The 25398-nt window shown below is 48.8% G+C and overlaps 1 protein-coding gene across 4 annotated transcripts; it reads right to left on the bottom strand.

Moving 5' to 3' along the window:
* Positions 1–912: 912 nt before the first annotated feature.
* Positions 913–24614, bottom strand: CHGB (chromogranin B). Of its 4 annotated transcripts, XM_058287528.2 has the most exons (6): positions 16004–16105; positions 15750–15808; positions 9284–9330; positions 8705–8798; positions 2355–3913; positions 913–1290 (listed from the first exon to the last, which is right to left on the bottom strand). In XM_058287528.2, the coding sequence occupies exons 3-6, from the start codon at positions 9317–9319 to the stop codon at positions 1207–1209; spliced, it is 1773 nt and encodes a 590-aa protein (XP_058143511.1). In that variant the 5' UTR covers positions 9320–9330; positions 15750–15808; positions 16004–16105; the 3' UTR covers positions 913–1206. The 4 variants fall into 4 exon arrangements, with proteins under 4 accessions (XP_058143511.1, XP_023442626.2, XP_023442627.2 ...); XM_023586858.2 differs by lacking the exons at positions 15750–15808; positions 16004–16105 and adding an exon at positions 24593–24614; XM_023586859.3 differs by lacking the exon at positions 15750–15808 and having other exon boundaries at positions 16004–16150.
* Positions 24615–25398: the final 784 nt, after the last annotated feature.

Below are 25398 nucleotides of genomic sequence, written 5' to 3'. Positions count from 1 at the left end.
GTTAAATATGTGACTAGAATATAACTGTTTAAAGAACATAGGACTGTAGAACACAAACTCTGAACCTTATTGTAAATGCTGGACTATAGTTCATAGTACAATAATAAAAATGTTCTTTCATGACGGGTTGTATGGTATGTTAAATATATCTAATACAATTGCAAAAGAAAAGCCAAAAGAAAACAAAAAGGTGTTCTTTCATGACTTGAACAAATGTACCACATTAGTGCAAGGAATTAAAACCAGGGTGTCCATAGGAACTTGTGATTTTAGGATGGTTCTTCTCTCAACTGTTAACTTCCCTAATCGGAAGACGAAGACGCAGCTGCAGGGACGTAGGGCAGCAGCAAGCGCCTGCTGAGCCTTACTGCACTGCCAGGCCCTGCGTCCGGGGGTTTTGCATAACTGTGGACCATTCTCACATCCCAGGGGCCTCGCTGATGTCCCGACTTTACTGATGAACCCAGAGAAGGAGGTGACGGGGGAGGGTCCCACAGCTCCTTGGTGACAGGATTGGAGAGCCACCTTCCAGGGAAGTCAGACCACCCTGGGGACCCAGGGGTCTGCCTGGACAAGCCCCAATGTTCTGATTCCCAATCCAGATTCTTCCCATTTTCCATTATCCTCAGCCCTGAAAATGATGCTGGGTTCTCAGGTAGTAAGATTTTAGAAGTCGTGTGACTGCTTTGGAAAGAGTTTTCAGGTCCATCTAATCTCTCTCCTGCCTGGCAGGGCAGAGCTCTTTTCCTGCTCTTTTTCTCTTTATATCCTACCCATTAGAAGGTTTGGATTTGTTTTTTTCTTTCCTGCATTCAAGAGACTCTCCAATCCTAGCACCATCTTTCAGAGTCTTTCAAGGATGGTCTTGAAAATCACCCTCCTCTTGATTAGCTCAAAGGAAGCAAATGAAACTTTTGGTCTCCGGTGAATCTTTATTATTTCCAACAGAGACAAATATATATTTTTTCAAGGACAGTAGCACAGCCATGGTCACAAGCATGTCAATATGTCTACTTTGCGAGAAAGTATATGCTACAAGTCATGCTAGTCAAATATCAATAGCATTCTGGCAAAAAAAATAAAGATGTTTCCAGTGGTGCTGGATATTTCATGAACAGTAAATCTTACTTTATGCCTTTGGATAAATACATGGTGCCTGTCAGTGAAGCAGTGGGAAGAGCTAATGCGCGGGCTGCAGAGGGCCCATCAGCCCCTCCGGGTACCACTGAACTTCTCAGCTATCTTCTGTAGCTCCAAATCCATTGCAGCCAAGTTCTCAAGTTCTTTTTCCTGGAAAATACAGACAAGTGGAGGCATGAGGTACTGGGCCCATTTATTCTGCTGTACTTGCAGGGAGTGTGAGCAGAAAGGGGGGAGTTTGAGGTATGTTACAGGTACGTGAGTTACCCTAACCAGGGGTTCTCACCGTGTCCCCCTGCCATAGCATCAGCACCTCCAGAACCACGTGGGGAACTTGTTAGAAATAGAGATTCTTGGGCCGCCCTCAAGATCTAAGGAGTTAGAAACTCTGGGTCCAGGAATCTGTGTGTGAACTCCCCCTCGTGCTTCTGATGCACATTCACCAACCTACACGATGACTATGAGCACAAGGGTTTGGGCAGGTACAGCTCTGCTAATGGTGCCTCTTCTGGATTTAAATCTCTGATTGGCATAGGGGACAAATATCCTCTTTCCCCAGACCTCTCAAGAGTGGGTGGAAGCAACTAAGCTACCTTATCACCCACTCTGCCTCCCTGACCGAGGTGGAAGATACCAGAACAGTGGGTGCCAACCTTGGCTGAGTATCAGCATCACCTGGCTTTTAAAAGCCCCTGATCTCCTGGTGGCACCCCATGCCAATTCAGAAAATCTCCGGAGGTGGGTCCCTGGTGCCAGTAGCTTCTCAGGCTCACAGGTGATGCCAACGTGCAGCCAAGGGAGAGAACATGTTGCACTAAAGCAGGGGTCCTTATCCTCTCGCGGGTCCATGAGCTCCACTTGAAAAAAATTAACTTATTATCTTTATTTTCTCTGACTTGAGATGTGGAGCATCATAAAACTATCTGCCACTACAGTCTGAGAAGGGGTCCATGGTTTTCTCCTGACCGGCAAAGGGGTCCGTGGAACAAAAAGGTGAAGAGCCCCTGCTCTAGAGGAAGGTGGCCGGGATGAGAACCGTGGCTTGACGACAAGTGGAAATCGAGGCCAGAGGCTGCCTGCACTCGCTCCCAGGGTATGTTCTCCTGGTGGTTTAACTCCCACCAGTCTCCCCCACTGACATCAGACAACATGGGGCACAGTTTATCGACACTGCGCATCCTAGGGTCATTTTAGAGGAAAGCCCCGCACTGTACCTCTTCCTCCGTCAGGACGCTCTGGCCGGCGCTGTCCCGTTCGTGGGCAGCCGTGCGGCGCGGGCTCATCTGCTCCTCCGAGTGGTAGAAGTCGGGGACCTCGGCGGCCTTTTTCCTGTAGTGAAGGAGCTGGTCCAGCTCGGCCACCCGGTCATACTGCCTCTTCAGGCCCACCTCGGGCGCCCTGGCCAGACTCCTCTTCTCGGACCCCCAGTGCCCGTCATCTGCGGGGGGCGTCTTCTCCCACCAGTCGTAGCTGTATTCTGGGAGGAGGTTCTTCTCCTTCAAGGTCAGCCCGTTTGCCTCTTCACCGTCAAGAAAGCGGTCATCCACGCCGCCCTCCCACTGCGGGGGGTCGCGGTAGGGGCTCCGCAGCCCCCCTAACCGCCTTCTGCCCTCGGCGGGGTGGCGGGCAGCGGGGTGCTCCTCGGGAAGCCGAGCGCCCTCCGGGCGCCCTGGGGAGCCGGGGAGGGCCTCGCCGCGCCCTTCGCCGTAGCCGCCCTGCTCCTCCCACTCAGCCTCCGGGCGCCTCCTGGCCTTGTCCTTCTGGCTTCCTGGACGCCAGGGGCGGACTTCGCCCAAGAACCTCTTCTCTTCCTGGACAGCAGGATCCGAGGGGGCGCCCGGCTGCCCGGCCCTGCCTCGGGGGCCCTGCCCGCCCCCCGCACCGTAGCCCCACGCCGTGCGCTCGAGCTGGGCCCCGGGGCCACTGCGCCCGTCCTCCTCGGCGCTCGCCCCGCCGCGCGGCCCCGGCGCCCCCAGCTCGTCGCTCCCGCGACCCCCGTGCCTCGCCCCCGCCAGGGCCCCGGGGCCCTGGGCCCCGGGGCGGCTCCTCGCCTGGTCCTCGGGAGCCCCGTCGAGGGCCGAGGGCCGGGGCGTCAGGGCGCCCGAGAGGGCGCTGCCCGTGGGGGACCCCTCGGCGCCCTCGAGGGCCAGCCGGGCCTCCCCCGGGGAAGGCCTCCCTCCCGGGGAAGCCCTGTCGGGCCTGCTCCGCCCGTGGTGGTGCCGGGGCCGCGCGCGCTTGGCGGGGCCGGGGGCGCCCTCCCGGCTCTCAGCGGAGGCCCCCGGGTGCCCGCCCCCCTCCTCCTCCTCCTCTTCCTCCTCCTCCTCCTCGTCCTCCTCCTCCTCGGAGCGCCCCGCGTCCTGGCCCCGGGCCCCCCACGCCCCTGCCCTCTCGGCGGAGGCCTGGGCGCTGCGCGCGGCTCCCGACTCCACGCGCTCCTCGTGGCTGCCGCTCGCTGCGCGCTCCCCGACCCGGTAGTCCTCCGCGTCCCTGTCCCTGTCCTCCCCCTCTCCCCCGGCCCTGTCCTCTCCCGCCCCCTTCTCCGGCCCATAGGCCTCAGCGCCTTGGGCGGCTGGACCGGCAGCAGGACCGGCAGCGGCGCGCTCTGCGTTCTGGGCCCCCGCGCTCAGGGCTGGGGCGCCCTCCTGGCCCCCCGCGTCTCCCCTCCGCGGGGGTGGGTGCGCTTCTGAAGCCTCAGCCGGGTCTCTCAGCAATCTGACTGCAAACTTGGTGTTTTCGCTTTCATTTTTCTCTTCGTCTTTGACCTCGTCCCCACCTATCACGAAAATATAAGCAAGAAAAGCACAACTTCAGAACCGCTGCCCTTCATCCAGCCCCGCCTGTGTGGGCACGACAAACCCCCAGGACCCCGAGAATTATTCTGATGAAGCTGTAAGTTAATAACGCATATCTACTCAGATTCCTTTTAAAGGCAAATGGTATTCAAGTTCCTCAGCTGTGATTAAATGTAATAATAAACTGTCTTTATTTTTCTTTTTTCATAATACCCAACCGGAATTTCTCATTGGTACTATCAGTGCTCAAACTGAAAGGCAGAAATACATTTATAGGGAAGTGAATGTGGCTCAAGCAGTTGGGCACCTGCCTACCACACGGGAGGTCCCAGGTTCAGTTGCCGGTGTGTCCTAAACAAGACACAAAGGGCTGGTGTGGCGAGCTGATGCCGTAAGATAACGCAAGTAAGAGACACGGAGGAAAACACAATGAGAGATACAACAAGCAAGGAGCGGAGGTGGCTCCCTCCCACACGGTAGGTCCCGGGTTCAGTTCCCCGAGCCTCCTAAAAAAAAGATGAGCCTACAACAAACAGACACAGAGAGCAGACATTTATAGACTATTTAGAACCAGAAGGAACCTTAGAATTCATCTCATTCAACCTTCTCTTTTTGCACATGAGGTCGATGAGGCTCAAAGAAGTATAATTCTGGACCATTCTTCCCATATTTATTCTAAGTAGGGGTTAAAAAGTTAGTATTATGTGAATGGCTCTAATTAAAATTCAACTAAATAGATAAAGTAAAATAGCCAAAATGAGACATACCAAGATTCAAAGTGGGCTTGAAAACATTTAGATGATTTATCTATCTCTTATTACCTAGCAACCGTGAGCCCTCAAGTAGCAGGAAGTGGCAGTGGTGCTTAGTAACTGGTGATAAGAAGCAAGTACCTTCCACAGCAGAGGGTCAGAGCCTCCCTTGGGTAGACGGAGTTTCATGGGTCAACGAGACAGGGTAAAACTGATACCTTAATTGCACGTTCTCCCCCACCTTTTCCAAAGGGCAACAGCGCCTTTACTGAGCCTTCCTCAGCTCAAGGGTGCCCCAGGGAAGGAGGTGTGTGGTTAGACCACCTGCGTTTCCAGCTGGGAGGGCTCCCAGCTCAAGTTCTGTCCCTGAGCTCAGACAAAGCCAGAAGCCAGCCGCGGAGAGCTTCTGTCCCCAGACGGGCCAGCACTAAGGAGGGGGCAGCAACGGTGCCCAGGCCTCGCTCCCCAATACGGGGTCGCCACCCCGAGTGGCTGTCGAGAACATGAACTGCAGCTGCTCAAAACTGGGCGTGCGGGAAGTGGACAGTGTGCGCCAGACCTCGAACCCTCCTATGAAACAAAGAATGTCAACCATCACAATTTGTTATATTGTTATATGCTGAAAGGGACCTATTTTGGGTATACTGAGCTAAATAAAATGTATTATTAAAATTAATCTCACCTGTTCCTTCTGACTTTCTAAATGCAGCCCTAGAAAATTTGCAATTATATTTGCGGCTCGCAAATATCCACCAGCGCTGATAAGCCGTCTTGAACTAATACTTACAAAACGGAAAAAATTGGTCTGTTTTATGAAAACATCCAAGAAATAGTGCAGCTGTCCATATCCCTGCTTAAGGCCCAGGTTGATCAAAATAATCGTGATTTACCAACATCGGCACCGTTCCTGGCCTCTCACCCTCGGGCCCTGGGGGGCTGGCCAGAGTCACTAACCCCGCCACAGCCCGAGCACGTGGGCGGCCAGGTGGGCGGCCAGGGGGGCAGGCAGCCCGTGGGCAGCAGCGCCGGCTGAATGGCGCTGGTCAGGCAGGGGCTCAGCTCTCGGGGGCCGAGGCCACGCCGCCCCTTTCCTGCTGTCTGCCCATACGTGGGTCTGGAGTGCCAGGGGCAGAGTATTTTTATTTTGTCCCAGTTAGACGTACCTGTGGCTGCGCGTGCCCGAGGCTTAACACGTCCTGCTACATTCAGCGCTGCACCTCGGCAGGTGAAACCGGGGGAGGCCGCGATGGCGGCACAGCCACCCCCAAGCCGTGCACCCAAGGACGGGCGAGTGGAGAGGGGGATTCGTGCACCTGAGAGCAGTGGCCCGGTGCATTCCCCAGGGAGCCTTCAGGCCCAGAACTGCTCCTCCCAGCTCCCAAGTGCTGCTCCCCTGGCTCAGGCTGCCCGTGGGCGAGCAGCTGAGGGTGGGCGCGGCGCGGAGGGGCCGCCTGCGGGGACCCTGCTGGTGACAGCACAGGAAGCCAGGCCAGGAGCGAGGTGGCAGGCGGGTGGCCGAGCACTTAGGGGAACTCGAGTCCCGAGGCAAACTTCAACACCCACAAATCCAACTTCAGGACTCCTGCAAACTCCCAAGATGTGGCAGCACCAGGGCTGGAGCGGGGGCTCCCTGCTCCCCTCACTTGGGGCGTGCCCTCAGGCTGCCGGCGGCTCCCCGTGCTGCTCACGCCCCCACACCCCCACCGTCCCTGGCCCTGGGTCTGCGCCCCGGAGGGGCCCCCAGCTCCGCCTGGAGCCTTGGACTCGGGCTCTGTCACTCTCTGAGGACAATGTCTCCAGGTCCCATAGACATCTGTCCTTTGATGTTTACCAGGTTCAAAAGACCCCAGGACGGGACCTCCAGGGAGATGGGGGAGTCGAGGCAGGGGCTGCCTCCTGTCCCAGAACGCCAGTGAGAGTGCAGGCAGACACAGCATGATGGCCCTGGGGTCAGGACCCGGGGAGGCGTGGGGTCAACACACGGTGGACCCCGGGAGCGGTGAGAAGAAATGAAGTCCAGGAGTGTTTGACAACGGCCGGGCCGGGAGGACACTGCGATGAGGGAAGCAAGCCAGGTGCCGGAGGACAAAGAGGGTATGATTCGCTAGTATGAACTAAATACAGCGAGTAAACCCGTGGCGCTAATAGCCAGGATATCAGTCACCAGAGAACAGAATGTGGTTAGAGAGGGAAGGCTGAGGTTTAATCTGTGCAGAAGTGGAAAAAGTTGTTGGGAAATGAATAGAAATGGTGAAAGCGAGTCACAGACCTCACAGCTAGCAGCATTAACATATGCGTGTGATAGTGGTTTGCTTTTTGTTGTTGTTTTGAGTAATGAAAATGTTCTAATATTGACTGAAGTGATGAATGCGCAACTCAGTGATTGTACCAAAATGCCATTGATGGTGCACTTTAGATAAAACATAGGGTTTATGAACAAAAAAAAAAGAATAGGGTCGGTTGGGGGAAAAGACACTAAATGTAAGATAAGCTCTATGGTAAGTAGTAATACTTGGGCAATGCTTTTTGATAATTAATTACAAATGCTTCACAAGAATGCAAGCTGGTGGTGGGGTGACGTGTGGGAGTCCTGTGTGATGTGTGGGTTGTAAGTTCACAGCTCTTACTATACACTTATTGTCTAAGTATGTTCATGCATGAATGACATACTTCAATAAATTGTTTAAAAAAAAAAAAGACCCCAGGACACCATCAGCAGCGAGGGGAGGGGACAGCGTGACCTTGGCTGGCAAGCAGAGCCCCCGTTTAACAGCTTCCCAAGCAACCCGCGCCCCTGGGTGGCCTGAGCGGCCCAGCCCAGGCTTCTGCACCCACCTGGTAAGCGGGAAGGGGAGGGAGGGAGCCAGGCGGGCGTGCCCTGCCAGGGGGCCGCTCTGCTCTCACCCACCCCTTTAACGGCTGCAGAAGGAAACGGGAGAAAACTTGGGGAGGCGCCTGGCTGGAAGGGGCAGGGCAGCCTCTGTCCACGCCTGCAGAGCCCCTCCAGGCTCAGGTCCTGCCCTGCGAGGCGAGTGATCCTGGCGCCCCCCAGCGTGGACCGGGGCACCTGGGCTGGCTTTCGGCTAACCACTAATTCTTGTTTTCACCAGTTTCTGTCTGAGCCTTCCAGTAGCAGCAGCAAGAGTGTTCTCTTGCAATAAGAGATTGTGAGAGAGAGGGAAAAAAGCCCACTGTTCCCAGGCTGGCAACAATTTAGAAAACAGAGGGAGGTGTTGAAGAGAGGGATTTTTTTTTTTTAATTTGTTTGAATCAGTTTGATTTTATGCATAGGAGAGACTGCATAGCTTTGTAAAACTCATCTTGCGGTGCCGATCCCCAGGGGCCGCTGCTCCTGTCGCTGCTGAAATTCTATTTTCCGCAGAGCGGCTCATGCAGGGAAGCAGCCCAGCAGGCGCAGCAGGCACAGCAGCCCAGCAGGCGCAGCAGGCGCAGCAGCCCACGTGCGCTCTGCCCCTGCCCTGCCCGGCTGCCCTCAGGCTGGGACTCTGGGACCCCTGGCGGGACCTCCCACTCCAGTAAGCTGCATTGGGATATCTTAACTCGTCTGCAGTGTCCACAGGCCATGAGCTTCCAAGTGACCTTTTTAAACCTCTAACCTGTCACTGTCAGAAGAGAAGAATGAAAATTTTAATTCTCCTTCCATCCTTTCATCTCGCAGCACTCCCAGAGTTTAAGCCCCTCCTACCTAATCACCAACGAGCACCCAGGTGAGCCGGGTTCTAAAAACCCAAAGTGTGGAGCCAAGGAATTTAAGAAATGGCAGGCATCTCAGACTCTCCTCAAGCTCCACCCCTCATTCTACTTGGAGGAACAAGGCCCAGAGAGGCAGGGGCCCTCTCCACGGCCGCACTGCCACTGCCGGGAGGACAGGCCTGAGAAGCTGGCCCCTCCAGCTCCTCGTCTGGTCACTGCTCTTCCCGGGCCAATGGAGGCGACGGTGAAGGTGACGCGGAGGCGACGGAGGCGAGGACACAGGCCTGCCTGCGCGGGGACACTTACTGGTCTTCAGGATGCGGCGGCACTCGGGGGTGACGGGAGGAGCGCTGGACTTGGACAGGGCGTTGGAGAGGACCTCGATGATGCAGCGAGTCACCTGGGGGAACAGGACAGCAGGTCGGCGAAAGCTGGTGTCAACGGAGGGACAGACTCCCCGAGCCCAGGATGCTGTCAAGAGGGCCTGACTGTGCGCCACGGATTGCAGCAGGGTCCCAGGGCAGGGGTGGGGATGGACAGGACAGCAAGGGGATACACCTGTAGGCGACGGGGGAGGCCTCTCCAAGAAACACACACGAAGGCACTGGGTTCAGGCTGGGTTCAGGCTGCCCGGAAAGGGAAGTAAACACCCATTTCAGAAAGGGTGGGAAGGAAGAGGCCGTGAGGACACTGCTAACTTCGAGGCACCTACACACCCAGGAGGGGTGCAGGGGTCCAGCACAAGGGGGGTGTCCCTCACTCCCATGACCTCGGGGATGGAAATCTGCTTGGCAATTGTTTTTTGGTTTGTTTTGGTCTGGTAGGATAGGGAGTGAATCTAGAGGGTAGATATTAGTCTAGATTCTAGACTTACATTCAACTTACCATTTCTTCATTGAGGTTCCTGGTATCCACTGGCATAGAACCGACAGCTTTGAAAGAGAAAAAGTATTGGAAATGGCTTTGAGAATCGTGTGAACCCAAACTCACAAAACTATCTCCACACTGCCTGGGAAAAGGGCAGAGTCAGAAGTGAGCAAAGAGAGACAGTGGGCGGTGACTGCACCAGGTGGGGGGCTGCTGGCCTTAGCCAAGGGGCGGGGACCTGGAGACCTGCTGTGTATGCTGATGGGGGTAGAAAACAGGGGGCACTTTGTGTTTATTGGCAAAACAACTCAACTCCCACGCGAGGGAGCCTTGGGGGTGATGGAAATACTCTCCATCTTGACTGGGATGTTGGCTACACAGGTCAAAACTCACAGAATTCCGTACTCAAGCTCTGCATATTTCACTGGATGTACATTGTAGTTCAATTTAAAAGAGCTCAGATTCCAGTGACACTTTAACATTCCCATGAAAACCAAAAGAAAAGATCTAGACCATTCCATTTTGGCTTCAATTCATCCTTCCCTGTCCACTCCAACTCTATCTCTGTGATCAACTGTGTAACATGTTTTATGTGGGGGTGGATACAATTTTGGAGATGACGCGGATTACCAAGAATTTATTTTAGGCATGTGTCTACATACATACATTCATACATACTTACACACATATATTTTCCCCCGGAAACAGCATTATAACTACTAAAAGTCACCTGACTGACAACCTTGTAAAATGAAGACTTAAGAATTCCATTCTCAGACTCCTACAGAAATTAAGTAAATGAGTGGAACACCGACACGGTGGAAGAATTGAGAGACACTAGGTGACTGAAGGTCTTGAATATTTCCTAAAGTATGAATAGTCTTCATGCAATACTTATCTGAAAAAAAGAAAATTATAACATTTCGATTTATACCAGGTTAACCCACATAATGTGCAACAATCCTCTGGAGGAATCTGAAGTAAAACAGTGCAAATATAAAATTTACTAGTAAATAGGAAAAATATCTAGATGTTATTCAACCCATTTGTAGATGGGCTTCCATCATGGGGTGTATCAGTCAGCTAAAGGGGTACGGATTCAAAGAACCCTCGCAGATGTCGACAGCCATCTTACTCCAACATGTGAAAATAGACTCTGGTGAGGGAAGTAACTTATGCTTTATGACCTGGTATCCGTAAGCTCCTACCCCAAATAAATAACCTTTATAAAAACCAACCAATTTCTGGTATTTTGCATTAGTGCCCCTTTGGCTGACTAACACAGCTGTCTACAGCAAATTTAAGCCCCAAGTAGAGAACAACATGCTATATTAAGATATATAAAATTAAAGCAGGGAAACGGATGTGACTCAACTGATAGGGCGTCCGCCTACCACATAGGAGGTCCAGGGTTCGGTACCCAGGGACTTCTGGCCCTTGTGGTGAGCTGGCCTGTGCACAGTGCTATCGTGCACAAGGAGTGCTGTGCCACTCAGGGGTGCCCCCCGTGTAGGGGTGCCCCACACACAAGGAGTGTGCCCCACAAGGAGAGCTGCCCTGTACAAAGAAAGTGCAGCCTGCCCAGGAGTGGTGCCACACACACAGAGAAGTGAGCAGCAAGATGACACAACAAAAAGAGACACAGATTCCCGGTGTCGCCTGACAAGAATGCAAGTGGACACAGAAGAATACACAGCAAATGGACAGAGAGAGCAGACAATGGGGGGCCGGGGGAGAGGAGAGAAAGAAATAGAAAACAAATCTTAAAAAAAAAAAGAGTAAAGCAGTGGGGAAGTAGATGTGGCTCTAGCCATTGGGCTCCCACCTACCGCATGGGAGGTCTGTGGTTCAGTTCCTGGTGCCTCCTAAAGAAGGCAGCGAGCTGGTGCGACAGGCAGGCACAGCAGGCTGATGCCACAAGATGACGCCACCAGAGACAGAAGAAGAAAAACAATGAGAGACACAACAAAAGCAGGTAATGGAGGTGGCTTAAACGATTAGGTGCCTCCCTCCCACATCAGAAGTCCTGTTCAATTCCTGGTACCTCCTAAAGAAACAAAGACAAACAGACACAGCTAGTGCAAATCACGAGGGGGTGGGGAGAGATAAATAAATAAAATAAATCCTTAAAGGAAAAGAAATGTAAAGCAAAATGAGTTGAGGAAACAGCAGAGAATGGTTTTGGGGTTACTATTGATAATAACCCAATGCTGACGCTGTACATAGCTCCAAAAATGTCAATGGAAAACTGCAAACCCATCTGATCAACCGCCCCCTCCCTGGAGTATATGGATATATCCGAATAAGCAGGTACCCAGATATGCTCACATACACACGCGTGAGCTGTGTTCCCCTAGCAATGCCTTAAACACGATTTAGAAACGAGTGCCATCTTCCACCTGTTATAAGCCAAATCCAGGCCACAGCCAAGAGGGGTTCTGAGGTACTGGCAATATCATTTCTTGATTTGGGTGCTGGTTACATAGGCGTGTTCAGTTTGCAAAATCCATCAAGCTGTATATTACTTACAATCTGTGCAGTTTTCTACTCGTACAGTACATCAATAAAATGTTTAAAACAGTTAAATCGAAACAGATCCAGAGTGCTCTCTCTGCCCTTCCCCTCGGCCCACCCCGATCGGGCTGTGATGTGGGGCTCACCTGCTTCTCCCTCTCCCAGGAACGGGTCCTCTGCAGAACTCATCCGCCTTACAAAACGAGGTGATGACTACCCGGCAAGTCAACTGCCCCCGTCTACTCCCAGGCCGCTTCCTGAAGGAGCTGCTTGTGGTCTGACTCGTTGCCAGACTCCCCTGCCCCACACTGTCCGTAACCACGTAAGGAAAGAGGGCAACAGCCAGTTCTCCCAGTGCATCATCGAATCCATACCAGCAAGTGCAGAGGCCGCAAACCAGAGAGGCAGGGCCGGTTTACGATGACCTTCTAAAAATTCATCTGCATCACCCTTCACGGGGCTCTGCCTATCCTAAACCAGCCCTTGACGTGCCTTTATTTTCTTAGGCTTCAAGAGACTTTTTTTTAAATTTTTTTAAAGATCTTTTATTTCTTTCTCTCCCCTTCCCTGCCCCACCTCCTGTTGTCTGCTCTCAGTGTCCATTTGCTGTGTGTTCTTCTGTGTCTGCTTGTATTCTTGTCAGCGGCACCGGGAATCTGTGTCTCTCTTTGTTGCGTCATCTTGTTGTGTCAGCTCTGTGTGTGCGGCACCATTCCTGGGCAGGCTGCACTATTTTTGCGCAGGGCGGCTCTCCTTACAGGACGCACTCCTTGCGCATGGGGCTCCCCTATGCGGGGACACCCCTGCGTGGCAGGGCACTCCTTGTGCGCATCAGAACTGCGCATGGGTCAGCTCCACATGGGTCAGGAGGCCCTGGGTTTGAACCCTGGGCCTCCCATGTGGTAGGTGGATGCTCTATCCATTGAGCCAAATCCGATTGCTCAAGAGATTTAAATTTTCCAGTGCCACTCTTTTTTTCTCTCATAGAGGTTTTACTTCTTTTACCTTCCACCTTAACTTTGTGCTGGCTAAGCCCTTTCCGCTAGAGAAGCTCAGAGCATGTACAGAGGCTCACCTCTGGCCTCCTGGAGGGCCCCCGCTGCTGGGCTGGAGAAGCCCAGTGCAGGAGAGGGCTTGAGGCCCCGAGACAAGAAGAGGAGCTGGCGGCAGAGCAAACCCTCGGAGGACAGATGGAGGCCACTCCAGTGAGTTTATGACAGCACCCGAGCCTTTCCTACAAAACTGCTGCCCTCCAAGCCCCTCTGCCCCTTGTGCCAATCAATTACATACCACAGGCTCAATTAGATACCATAGGCAACCTCTTTCCTTCTCACCTTCCTAAATTTTCCTTTTCACAGCATGGCATGGATCTCCTTTGGTTGTTTGAAAAGACTCCTCTGGATGCCTGTGTAGTGTCTGAGAAGTGGCTCATCAGCTAGGAAGACCCCAGCACCCCTCCTGACATGCAGCTCAGACAAGCCCTGCCAGTCCACCTTTGCCACTCGAGCTCCAATAATGCTGGGCTGCTCCTTTATCCCCCCACATGGCTGTCATTTGGGAACGCTCCCACATTGGCATTTGCTCTTTCCAGCTGAAATCTGAGATTACATCTGGAAAGAGAAAACTATGAGATAATTACTCCCCAAATAAACTAAGGCATGCCTTTTTAAAACCCAATTTTACTAAACCTTCTTTGGTAATACTGCTTCTGGCTAATGCTTTTCTTTTTTATTTCCCCCCGGCAAATGTAAAATAGCTAGTACTTAGGTGCTTTTATTAGCAACTGATATTGCCAAAGTAATAACAGTCATCAGATTTGCAGGGAGAAAAATATTTTTCTTTTATAACTAAACAATCGTAGCTAGTGTTTGCTATTACAGAACAGTTCTTTTTCTGTGACTGGGGCTCTTCAGACCTTTTTTTGATGGAAAGCAGGCTTTGCTTGTGAAAGTACATCCAAGTACATCTACATGGCATTGAATTTCTTCTAATAGAATCGGTGACAGAAGAGTAATATCCAAAGCATGCTGACTCCTCTCAAAGTGGTTTAAATTATTTTTAAAAATTTATTTTTTTATATCAATGTTACAAGTTAGTGAACACAAGATAATTAACTTATTTTTGTATTAAGTAAGATGCAAGGGACATAGGAGAAAATCTAACATGATTATGTTAAAAGTGAAGTAGTCAAATAGAAAAATTTTCAAGTAGTATCTTATAATAAATCTGAGAATAACCTCTTACGTATTAATAGCTCAAAACGCTATCCGATGCGGGAGGGGGAGAAATTGGGGCATATGGGAATCCCCTATATTTTTAACGTAACATTTATGTCATCGAAACCTTCTTTAAAAATAAAAAAATTAATTAAAAAACACTATCAGATTGAAAACTACTGCTGTCAGTAGTAACAAGTTAAATAAGCTCTTCTGAATGCGGCATCCATCTTACCTAGCATAATGTGGATTTCATGTGACTACTTCACTCATTCATTTTTAGAGTGTACAGTAGCTACCGTGGAAGGCTGTGGCTCTCCAGAAACTCTTAAATGTAGGAAATGAAGCAGATGTTTTCTGGAGGTTTCCTAGCCCTGTGATTTTACTAAATAACAAATTCTGCTTAAAGAATATCACATCTCATTGTCAGGGGCATAGGGGTTGACTGCTAATGGGGAAGGGATTTCTTTCTGGGGTGATGAAAATGTTCTGAAATTTGATAGTGGTGATAGTTGCACAATTTTCAAATATACTAAAAACCCATGAATTATACTTTAAAAATTTCAAATATACTAAAAACCCATGAATTATACTTAAAAAGGGTGAGTTTTATCAATTAAAAATTTTTAAAGAATATCATGTCTCCATTTTACCTGCATTAAAACACAAAGCCTTATTAAAATATTCTCTTGAGTAAGAGATCTATAAGCATTTGATTGCCATCATTAAATAAGTCCCACAAATTTATTGCTTGCATGGCACAATATATAGCATAGGTTTTGACTTAAGCAATTCCTTTCTGAAAAATGTTTTGGACCACAAAAATCTAAATTATTAGTTCTTTAAAAAATTAATATTAGAACAATTATAGGCAATTTTTAAGATGGACGAGAATTATAGAACATTTTAAATGCATGTTCCTGCAACAAAATAAATTACCACTGGCTCTCATCCTGTCTCTTTCCTTTTTGGATCCAGTAACTGCTGTCAATTAGAGAGTCGTTTTCATGGATGGCGAAACCCCAGCTGCAGTCTGGACTCCCAATCTCGGATAAGAACAATTTTCTATGGGGTCATAAACCTCCGGTTCAGTCTGGTAGAACGCTTACTTCTCAGTGGCCTCAGTACACTCAGTGCCTTCTTCCCCTCCAACACACATGCATGCACTTCAAATCTCCAGAGATGGTATTTTAAGCTTGAGGGTAGTTTTGAAGGGTTAACCTCATAATCTTCCACACACAAAGACAAACTGTCAAATATCTACTGCTTAAAATTTTATCCTTCCAAACAGACTAAAAAAAATTTTTTTTTACCACTCCATGGATACTTTTGTGGTTATTTTATACTGCAGTTTTCTTCTGGAGTATAAAAGTCAAAGTATTTACTGGAGTATTTACATTCATAACTAAAACATGGACTAATGTGAATGTGAAATTACCTCTCTCCAAAGACAGAAATACAAACACAGAATAAATGAAAAATAAACCTGTACACACATAGTCATATTAATAACCTATATGAACATATTAAGAAAAAGATATATCTCATATACATGGGGAACTTACTTTTATCTCATCACGTTTATAAATAATAATAATAATAATTAATGAAGGCGATTATGCAGATTCTAATACCAGGTAACATGCGCTCCTGTCTCTCTACGGTCATCTGGCTTTAAAAAGTCAAATACGTAATGACAAGTACAGAATCACAAATAACAGCGACTTTCTAGGCAGGTAGAGAGCGCGGGACACCTTAGAAGGGAGCACAGGCGCGGGGTTTCCTCGGCGGTGCAGGCACGTTTTCTTTCCTTCTATAGGAAAACGCAGATAAGAACAGTCGGAGCCTCTCCTGAACCCCTGGCTCTCTCCGGGCCAGCCCGTGGGGCGGCAGAGCGGCAGGTTCACGCAGGGAAGAGCGGAGCGAAGACCCCCGGCCGAGGGAGAGCCCCGCGCCCGCCCGCCTCCCCGCCGCCGCTGTCCGCGGTGCTGACCGCGCGCCCACTCACCGGCCGCCAGCGCGGCGCCCAGGAGGCCGAGGAGCGCCGGGGGCTGCATGGCCCTGCCGGCCCGGCCGCGCGGGAGGCGGGCGGCTGCGGCGGCGCGGCGAGGCGGGAGCAGCCAGCCGTGGGCCCCGGTCCCCGCGGAGTGGCGCGGGTGGCTCAGACTCGGCGCTTTTAAAGGGCAGCCGGGGCCGCGGGGCCGCGAGGGGCGGGCAGCCGGGAGGGGCGCGCAGCGTGCGGGGGCCGGGGGGGGGGGGGGGGGGGGAACGCGCAGCCGGCTGGGTGCGGGCAGCTAGGGGGGGCGGGTGGGGGACGCGCAGCCGGCTGGGGGGCGGGGGAGCGGGCAGCGTGGGGGGACGCGCAGCCGGGGGGCTTGGCACGCAGCGCGCGGGCGGCGGGTGCGGGACGCGCAGCCGGCTGGGTGCAGGCAGCCGGGGGAGGGGGGCGCGCAGCCGGGGGTTGGGCAGCGTGGGGGGCGCGTAGACGAGAGCGGCGGGCCGCGGAGGGAGGGGGCGGCCCCGAGCTCAGCCCTGACGTCACGAGGTGGCCCTGGGGCGTGCGCGCTAGAAGGCGGACAGTTACTCCGATCCTTTGCCTGGGGGCCTGGGTCAGGGGCGGGGGTGGGAGGCCGGGGGGTGCGGGGGAAGGAAGGGGAGCCGGGAGGGGAGGCGCGCAGAGCTGAGCCGGAGGGAGGGGCGGGAGGTCCTGGGCCGCCAGCCCGCGCTAGCGCTCCATCTCCCGACCCCGCCGTACCTCTAAATAAATTTAAAGCAAAAACAAAAAAAAAAGCAAACAAAAAAATGTGTGTTGAAGGCTGTGGGCATATGTGTGTGGTTCTAGCGAAGTGTATGCATGACTAATCTGTTTTGTGTTTCCACCACCTAGCCGAGACTCCTGCTAACGAGAGAACACTAAATGGTGGGCCCAGGAAAGGAGAAGGTGGATTTAAAAATAAAAGGTGGAGCTGGAGAATGAGACCTGCTGTTCCTTCACGTTTTGATTCTACCTATCCATAATTGTCTCACTGTCTCTGTCTCTGTCTCTGTCTCTCTATCTGTATCTCTCTAGCATCTCTCTATATATCTGTTACCTGTAGCTGTACCTAAATCTGTATCTGTATATCTATGTCTGTATCTATTATCGATCTACCTAATCTATTTCCTGACCTCCTTCCCTCCCCCTTTCAAATGCATAACCTGTAAACCTGGTTAAAAAAACAGATAGTTCAAAAGTGTTGACTATACAAGTCTCCTTTCCACCTTTTTCTCCCCCAGTTCCCTGATTCCACTCTGCAGAGTCAAGACCTTACCCCTTTCTGTTGTCTTGGCTTAATTTTGGAACATACACGGCCGTCTCTTCTTTGGAGTGGCTTCATGGAGTGACATGAAGAGGCGCACCTGAGCTTATTGAAGCAGGACCCTTTGCGTGGGCCGATTAGGGTGTCACCCTTTAGTCCCTGCTCCTTTGCAACAGAGCAGTAAATCAGGGAGGTTAATGGAAGCAGTGCTACCGATTTTCCTCGCCCTGCGGGAAGTAAGTCTGTAGGAGCTGGTAAATTCTACAAGCCCTGGGCATTCTCTCTTGCATTAAAGTATTTGAGTAGGAAAGTATTTGTTATTGCGTGAGAGCAGAAGGTGAAAATATATTCCAGAAGGTTCTTGATGTGTGCTCCCTCAGCCGAATGAAGGATCAGAAAAAGCAGCAGGTAAGTGCCTGCCAAGAAGAGAGACAGTCCAGAATATTCTCAGATAGCACAGGCTTTGGGGAAGAGAGTGAGCCTTCATTTGGGGCGCTCTTTCAGAGAATGAAGACATCTAAATACACAGCTAAAGGGAAGTTTCCGTTTCCTGTCCTGAAAAGTCATACAACCCAAATTCTTTTCATGTGCTGCATGGATGGCTACATCTTTCTGAAAAGGCTCAGAAACACTTCACTCAGACCACAGCCAAATAATACTTTTAACAAGTATTTAAAAGGGTATTAGTGGGGCAACTGGTAAAATTTGAATAAAATCTGTAGGTTATATAATTGTATTGTATCATCATTAGTCTCCTGATGTGGAGAGTTGTACTGTGGTTATGGGAGAAATGGCCTTGTTTTTAGGAAATACACGGTTTGATGTGTCTAGAGGTGAAGGGGTATCATATGTACAACTGAATTTCAAATGTTTCAAATGTAAAGATGAAGTTAGGGAAAGAGAAAGAATGCTAAAGCAAGTGTGGTAAAATGCTAACATTTGGGGATTTGGGGTGAAAGTTTATATGGGAATTTTTCTTTCTACTTTTGCATTTTTTCTGAAATTAATTTAAAACAAAAAAATGTACCTGGCCCAAAGAGTCTGTTTCCAATCTCTTTAAAGCGGTCGGTACAGAAAAGGCAGGCACTGAGGAAGGACCCTTCCTTGGGCGTGAGTCTGCAGGAAGTCCATCCTCTGCTACTGAAGCGACGTAAGAGTGCCACCTGCTCTTTAAAAAGCACCGATCGCCACTGGTTGTTGGCAATGGCCACTTTCCAGGAGTGTCTGCATTCTGTTTTTCAGTGATTTCCCTCCCTTCTCATTCCCTTGAAAACATGGGGTTAAAAAATGTTAACAGCCTCTTGTAGCTTCTCATTACTGAGTTTATTACTCATCAGAACAAGTCCTGATATAGGAGAGATCTTTTCATGATCTTCAATTGGATTTTCTTTTAAAGCCATCTGGCTCACAACCCATTCCCACATTCAAACTTAGCTTTCTTTTTGAAAAATTGTCTTATAAAATTTTTATTGTTTTGGCTTTCACATTAAGATTTCCATGTACCAAGAAAAAAGCCTTCAGGAGGACCATTTCCCAGAAATTCTATCAAAGTAGAATGAAGGAGGAAACCAATATTTTCCTTAGGAACCAAGGTTTAGAATAAACACAGTATGCAATAGCTAAGCATTGTACTCAATGGTGAAAGACTGAAAGTTTCCTATTGTGATCAGGAGCAAGACAAGGATGCCCCCTGTCACCACTGTCATTCACTATTGTGCTAGAGGTTCTTGCTAGAGCAATTAGGCTAGGTATAGAAATAAAAGGCACCCAAGTAGGAAAGGAAGAAGTAAAACTTTTGCTATTGGCTGATGATATAATTTCATATCTCGAAAATCCCCAAAAATCCACAACAAAGCAACTTGAACAGACGAGTTCAGCAAAGTGGCAGGATACAAGATTAATATAGAACTGCAGTATGATCCAGCAACCTGTTACTAGGCATATGTTCAGAACTGAAAGCAAGGACACAAACCGATATTTACACACCAATTTTCATAGCAGCATATCCACAATTGCTAAAATATGGAAACCAACTGTCCATCAACTGATGGATGGAAAAACAAAATGTGGTATATACGTACAATGGAATTCTATTCAGCTGTAAGAAGAAATGAAATCAGAAAGCACATGACAACATGGTAGAATCTTGAGGATGTTGAGTGAAATAAGCCAGACACAAATGTTGTGTGGTCTCATTAATGTGAACTAAATACAGTAAGTAAACTCACAGAGGTAAATCTAGACTATAGGTTACTAGGAGATAGAATGTGGAGTAAGAATGGGAGCTGATGCACAATGTATGTAGAATTTTTAATAGGGTTTATTGTAAAAGTGTGGAAATGAATGGAGTCGATGGTAACACATAATGAGTATAACTAACACTGGTGATTTATGAATGTGATTGTGGCTGAAGGAGGGTAGTCTGTGGACATAAATGTCATTTGAAAGGAAGCAACAGGCTAACCTAGGGAATATGTAACAATGATTTTGGTGGTGGATGAAGATGGTGGTTAATAGTATAAATATAAGAATGTTCTTTTATTACAAAGTGTTAAGAATATGGTGATACATGGGGAAATTACAACAATGTAACTTATACTATACACTTATTGTTTTGTATGTTCATGTATGAATGACATACTTAAATTTTTTTAAAAATAATTTTTAATGAAATTTAAAAGTATTTATTAAACAATTTTTAAGAGATTCATGATAGAGAGTAAAGGTAGGAAGACTATTGGAAGTATTTTAAGAAAATTTATGATTTGGGGAATTCCTGAGAATTCTTGGGAATTCTGATTTCTTGTTTTGGAATCCCCCAAATTAATACCTATCAAGAATTTGGAAGTATTGTGATGAGTGAGGATACACAAAGGTGTGTGAGACAGCCTGTTTTGAAAAATTTGCTTATGGCCAATCTTGTTCCCAGAGAAAAGATAATGGTCTCCAAGAGGCCTGGGTTTCTGCAGGGAAGGAGAGTCTTCTAGTAAAGTCATAGGCTAAAGAAGTTGCGGGGATTTACTCTTGCTTGTCTTGTCTCCCATTTTCTCCATCTCACCTAGAAACATCATTTAACTTTTTCTTGACTGACAAGTCAGCTCATATACCTGAGGAGGCTTACATACATGTGTTAAACCTGAGCTGCTGTTTGTGGTCATGGAATAAAATGTCTTTTACACTCAACAGCCCAAACAATCCGGTGTGCAAATGCAGGGATCTGCTTCTTCCCACGTGGCAGCTGCATGTTTTTTCCTGCTCAGCCCAAGTTCAGGAGGAACAAGATGTGCTGAAACCAGATTAGGTCTCAAAGTGCAATGATTGCTCCTTTGAGAAGAAATTATTCTTTATCAGCATATCAGAGGCAATTGTGTTTGCACCTGGTGTCCTCTGTCTCTGGGAGAATGGCAAGCAAAGAGGGGGCATGAATGAAATTCATCAGACACGTGCTTAACTTCTCATTCCAATCCAGTTCAAAATGGAAACCTCTCTGGTTGCTCCTCAGAGCCCAACAGCCAATGGTATTGAGGTGTTCCCTAGCAGGGACTAAAGGTGACCTCTGAAGACAGGACAAAGCCAGCAAAGAGCTCCTGCCTCTCACACGTTAGGAAATGTGATCGACAATGGCCAACCTCTGCTCCACATGCTGCCAGAGGGAAGAAGTAGAACCCAGTTACAGGTAAGGACCACTCATTCTGATGCAGGACACGGGCTCTGAGATGCAAGTGAGATGTTAGAAGTAGATGTGAAAGATGGAGATTGTGTAGATATAAATGTTGATGTAGATGAAGTAGATGCAGGTGACGGATTTGATGCAGATGCATGTAGACAATGCAGTAGAAGTTGAAGTAGATGATGTAGATACTGTCAGTGGTGTAGTAGATGCAGATACTGTAGACAATGTAAAAGCAGAGGTAGATGATGTGGACTTAGACACATGCTGACAGCACAGATGTTAAGTATAGATGTACATGCATGTTGTAGATGTACACACAGAGACAGGTGATGGGCAGTGTAGGGCAGGCTTTCTCAACCTCAACTCTGTGGACATGGGGCTGGATAATTCTTTGTTGTGGGGTCTGCCCTGTACACTAACAGTATCCCTGGCCTCTGCCCACTAGATGCCAGTGGCACCCTGTCCCCAAATTTCTCCAAATACTGCCAAATGTCTCCTAGGAGGCAAAGTTGTAGATGTAGGTGACATACATGTAAATACAGATGTGGATGATGTAAGAGTTGTCATCAATGACACAGCTCTAAACATAGATGCACATGACAGTTGATATAGAGATGTTGATGTAGATATAAACTTATGTGGGAAGCACACTTGGCCCAGTGGTTAGGGTGTCCGCCTACCACATGGGAGGTCCGTGGTTCAAACCCGGGGCCTCCTTGACCCGTGTGGAGCTGGCCCATGCGCAGTGCTGATGCGCGCAAGGAGTGCCGTGCCACGCAGGGGTGTCCCCCGCATAGGGGAGTCCCACGTGCAAGGAGTGCACCCCGTAAGGAGAGCCACCCAGCACGAAAGAAAGTGCAGCCTTCCCAGGAATGGCGCCGCACACATGGAGAGCTGACACAGCAAGATGACGCAACAACAACAAAAAGAAGAAACACAGATTCCCAGGGCCGCTGATAAGGATAGAAGCAGTTACGGAAGAACATGCAGCGAAATGGACAGAGAGAGCAGACAACTGGGTGGGGGGTGGGGGAGAAAGGGAGAGAAATAAATAAAAAATAAATCTTAAAAAAAAAGGATATAAACTTAGGTGGAGTTGATGCAAATGACATAGATCACATATAGGTGATGAGAGAGATATCTAGATAGACAGATATATGAACAATTCCCCAATTTAAATGTAAGTTCTTTGAGGAGCAGGGAAAATTTTTAGTATATATTTTTTTCTCCCAGAGCAATTTGGAGGTACTCACCAATTATTTTGGATTGTTTAATTAGTTCTACCTCTTAAGAGTCAATAAAATTATCTTTCATATTTCAAATGGACTTATTTTTTCTCTAAAGTAAGAAAAGAGACCATCTTCAGGAAGTTCTGTGTCATTTTAAAGTTCCAGATTATTGTAAATAAGTGTATATGGATTGACACCCTGCATATTTCTCCAACATTTAATTACAAAAATTTTCAAATAGAAAATTTGATAAAAATTTACATATAATACCTGCATACTCACCACCTTGATTCTACCCTCAACATTTTCCTATACTGACTTGTATCTTGTTATCCATCCATCACTTCATCTTATTTGTTGATGTACTTCAAAGTAAGTTTTGTTTTTTTCATTAAAACAAAGTAAGCATATGTTTTTCATTGATTTCCTAGAAAACCAAACTTCCCAAAAGAATACTTTTGATTTCATATTAATTACTGTAGCAGTTTGATATGGTTATGAATTCCAAAAATAGATATTAAATTATGTTTGTAATCTGGTCTGTACCTGGGCATGATTAAGTTAAGATTAGGGCTTTGATTGGGCCACGTCATTAGGGAGTGGCAAAAAAAAAAAGACATAAAAGGCATGGCAAAGAACAGAGTTGAGGGTTTTTGATGTTGGAGTTTTGATGTTGGAGTTTGATGCTGAAGCCTTAAGTTGGAGCCGTGGGAAGTAAGCTGACAGAGGAAAGAGAAGCCAGCCTCAGGAAGAGAGGACCCTGAGCCCAGGAAGAAGCAAGTCCTGGGAAGAGAGGAACCCAGGAAGCCTGAACCCCTGCAGATGTTGGAAGCCATCTTGCTCCAACACGTGAAAATAGACTTTGGTGAGGGAAGCAACTTATGCTTTATGGCCTGGTATCTGTAAGTTCCCACCCCAAATAAATACCCTTTATAAAAACCAACTAAATTCTGGTATTTTGCATCAGCACCCCTTTGGCTGACTAATACAATTACACACCACCCTCTTGCTGATGACAGTCATAAATCACCTGGATGTTTTGCAGAATAGGATTAAGGGGGTGTGGCAGTTTGATATTATTTATGAATTCCAAAAAAGATATAGATGATGTTTGTAAACTGGTCTATTCCTTTGGGTGTGACACCCTTTGATTGTATTAGATTCAGCTGAGATGTCTTTGATTAAATTATGTTAAAATTAGGGTTTTGATTTGACCATATCAGTAGGGCATGCGGGGTTGAGTCCCCGCCCCCTTGGGGGGCTGTATAAACAGACACTCAGTCAAGGAGACAGAAGCAGACTCACGAGAAAAGAGGAAGGGGGTTCCACACACACGGAAGAGGATCCTGTGGCCCCTGGAAGGGAGATGAATCATTCGCCTGATGGTTTACAGCTGACCTTGTGAAGAGGCCTGAGCAGCTGAGCCCGGAAAGAAACAAGCCCACCAGCCTATAGCTGAGAACGGAAGGAGCTGGGACTACAGAGCCTTAAGAGGAAGCCTTAAGAGGAGCCTTAAGAGGAAGGTGAACTCTCGCAGATATCGCCCGCCATCTTGCAAGAGACCTTGGGTGAGGAAGGACCTCTTATGGCACCTTGAGTTGGACTCCTTCCCTAGGGCCTTGTAATTTTAAAGCTTTTATCCCAAATACATACCCTTTATAAAAGCCAACAGAGTTCTGGTACTTTGTATCAGCACCCCTTTGGCTGACTAATACAGGAATCTGAAAATCAGTAAGTCCGGAGTTCAATAGAGAGAGACCACTAGGGTAGACAGGCTGCGGTGTTCCCAGCCTACCTCGTGGGAGAGTTTTTAGAACATGGGTAGGCAGCATCCTGTCTGGAATGGGGCCTGGATGAGCCCTGAAGGCCTTTTTCTGTAGAGCTGAAACATCCCAGTCTCCACTGAAGGCTGACACTCAGGGTGAAAAAAGAAAAAGCCAGAGAGACATCAAGCTTCAAAATATCCTTTCACTGACAAGATCCCATTGCATAGCTCAGATGAGCGTCAACTCGTTCAGTAAATCTTAGTGGGATTCCCATCTATCTGATAACAACTGAGCAAAGGTTTCTGATTTTGCCGAGGTCCCAGCCTTCCTGGAGAACAGTGCCCATTGCTAGTTCATAGCTGGTTGACCCACAGATTAAGCAAATGTTATCCAGGGTTCCGAAGAAACCCAACCCCTACCCTGGACTTGAGAAATACCATAATCCCTGAAGATCCCAATTCTCTATATACCCCAAGCTGAACATGTTCAGCAAATCTTAGGTCTCTTAAAAATACCAAAGCCAACAGGACCTGCTGGAAGTGGACTGTGCATGGACTGTGGAGTTTCCAAATGTCCAGGGTGTGTGCTACATGGAACGAAGTGGGAGTCGGTCAGTGAGTGAACACTTACCAGTCATTGCTGTGGTCTGTCTCAGCTGCTAACAAGTTCCTGGGCGAGGCTGACCGAGGACTGAACTGCAGACTGACCTTGTAACATGGGTGGAGAGTTGCTGAGTTGTAAACAGTGAAATCTCTACCCAGTAGAAATTTGCTTTGGGGGTGGTGGAGACTGTGCACCTGCCAACAGTTGACTCTGGGCCGGCTTCCGCAGGCCTTTGATAGGACAGGGAAAAGAAAGTCGGTCCACGAGTCTGGAGGAGAAGAGAGGACACTGCAGCAGGCGCTGTGGGTGCCCTGCCCAAATCCCCCGGAACCTTGGCATTTTGTGCACACAAACCCAACTCCCAACCACCAGCATCCCAGCTCCTTCCGTTCTCAGCTATAGGCTGGTGGGCTTGTTTCTTTCCGGGCTCAGCTGCTCAGGCCTCTTCACAAGGTCAGCTGTAAACCATCAGGCGAACGATTCATCTCCCTTCCAGGGGCCACAGGATCCTCTTCCGTGTGTGTGGAACACCCTTCCTCTTTTCTTGCTTGTCTACTTCTGTCTCCTTGATTGATTGTCTGTTTATACAGCCTCCCAAGGGGTCGGGGACTCAACCCCGCATGCCCTACTGATATGGTCAAATCAAAACCAGGGCCTGCTCTGTCCATGTACACAGCAGGCTGAAAACTAGTACCCACCCAGCTGTGGCCTTCAACTAAAGACTAATGTCAGCTGGTGTATAAATACCCCAGCTCCCCCATGTCTGGTGCAGGATAAGTCTAGGCTTACGTGCTGCAGGGGTTCCCAGAGCTGCACAGCGGAACTCAGCTCCA

The sequence above is a fragment of the Dasypus novemcinctus genome, chromosome 24, assembly GCF_030445035.2.
Source record: "Dasypus novemcinctus isolate mDasNov1 chromosome 24, mDasNov1.1.hap2, whole genome shotgun sequence".
Taxonomy (NCBI): Eukaryota; Metazoa; Chordata; class Mammalia; order Cingulata; family Dasypodidae; genus Dasypus; species Dasypus novemcinctus.
Note: the sequence above shows the minus strand (reverse complement) of the source record. Positions and strands in the feature narration are given on the sequence as shown.

What these genes read in the sequence shown, in the direction of transcription:
- CHGB (XM_023586859.3), bottom strand. Translation starts at nt 16,052, where the DNA reads ATGCAGCCCCCGGCGCTCCTCGGCCTCCTGGGCGCCGCGCTGGCGGCC. An exon ending in GGGCGCCGCGCTGGCGGCCG is followed by an intron (nt 9,331 to 16,003) that starts GTGAGTGGGCGC and finishes TCTCTTTCAAAG; the next exon opens with CTGTCGGTTCTATGCCAGTG. An exon ending in CCGCCGCATCCTGAAGACCA is followed by an intron (nt 3,914 to 8,704) that starts GTAAGTGTCCCC and finishes TTTTCGTGATAG; the next exon opens with GTGGGGACGAGGTCAAAGAC.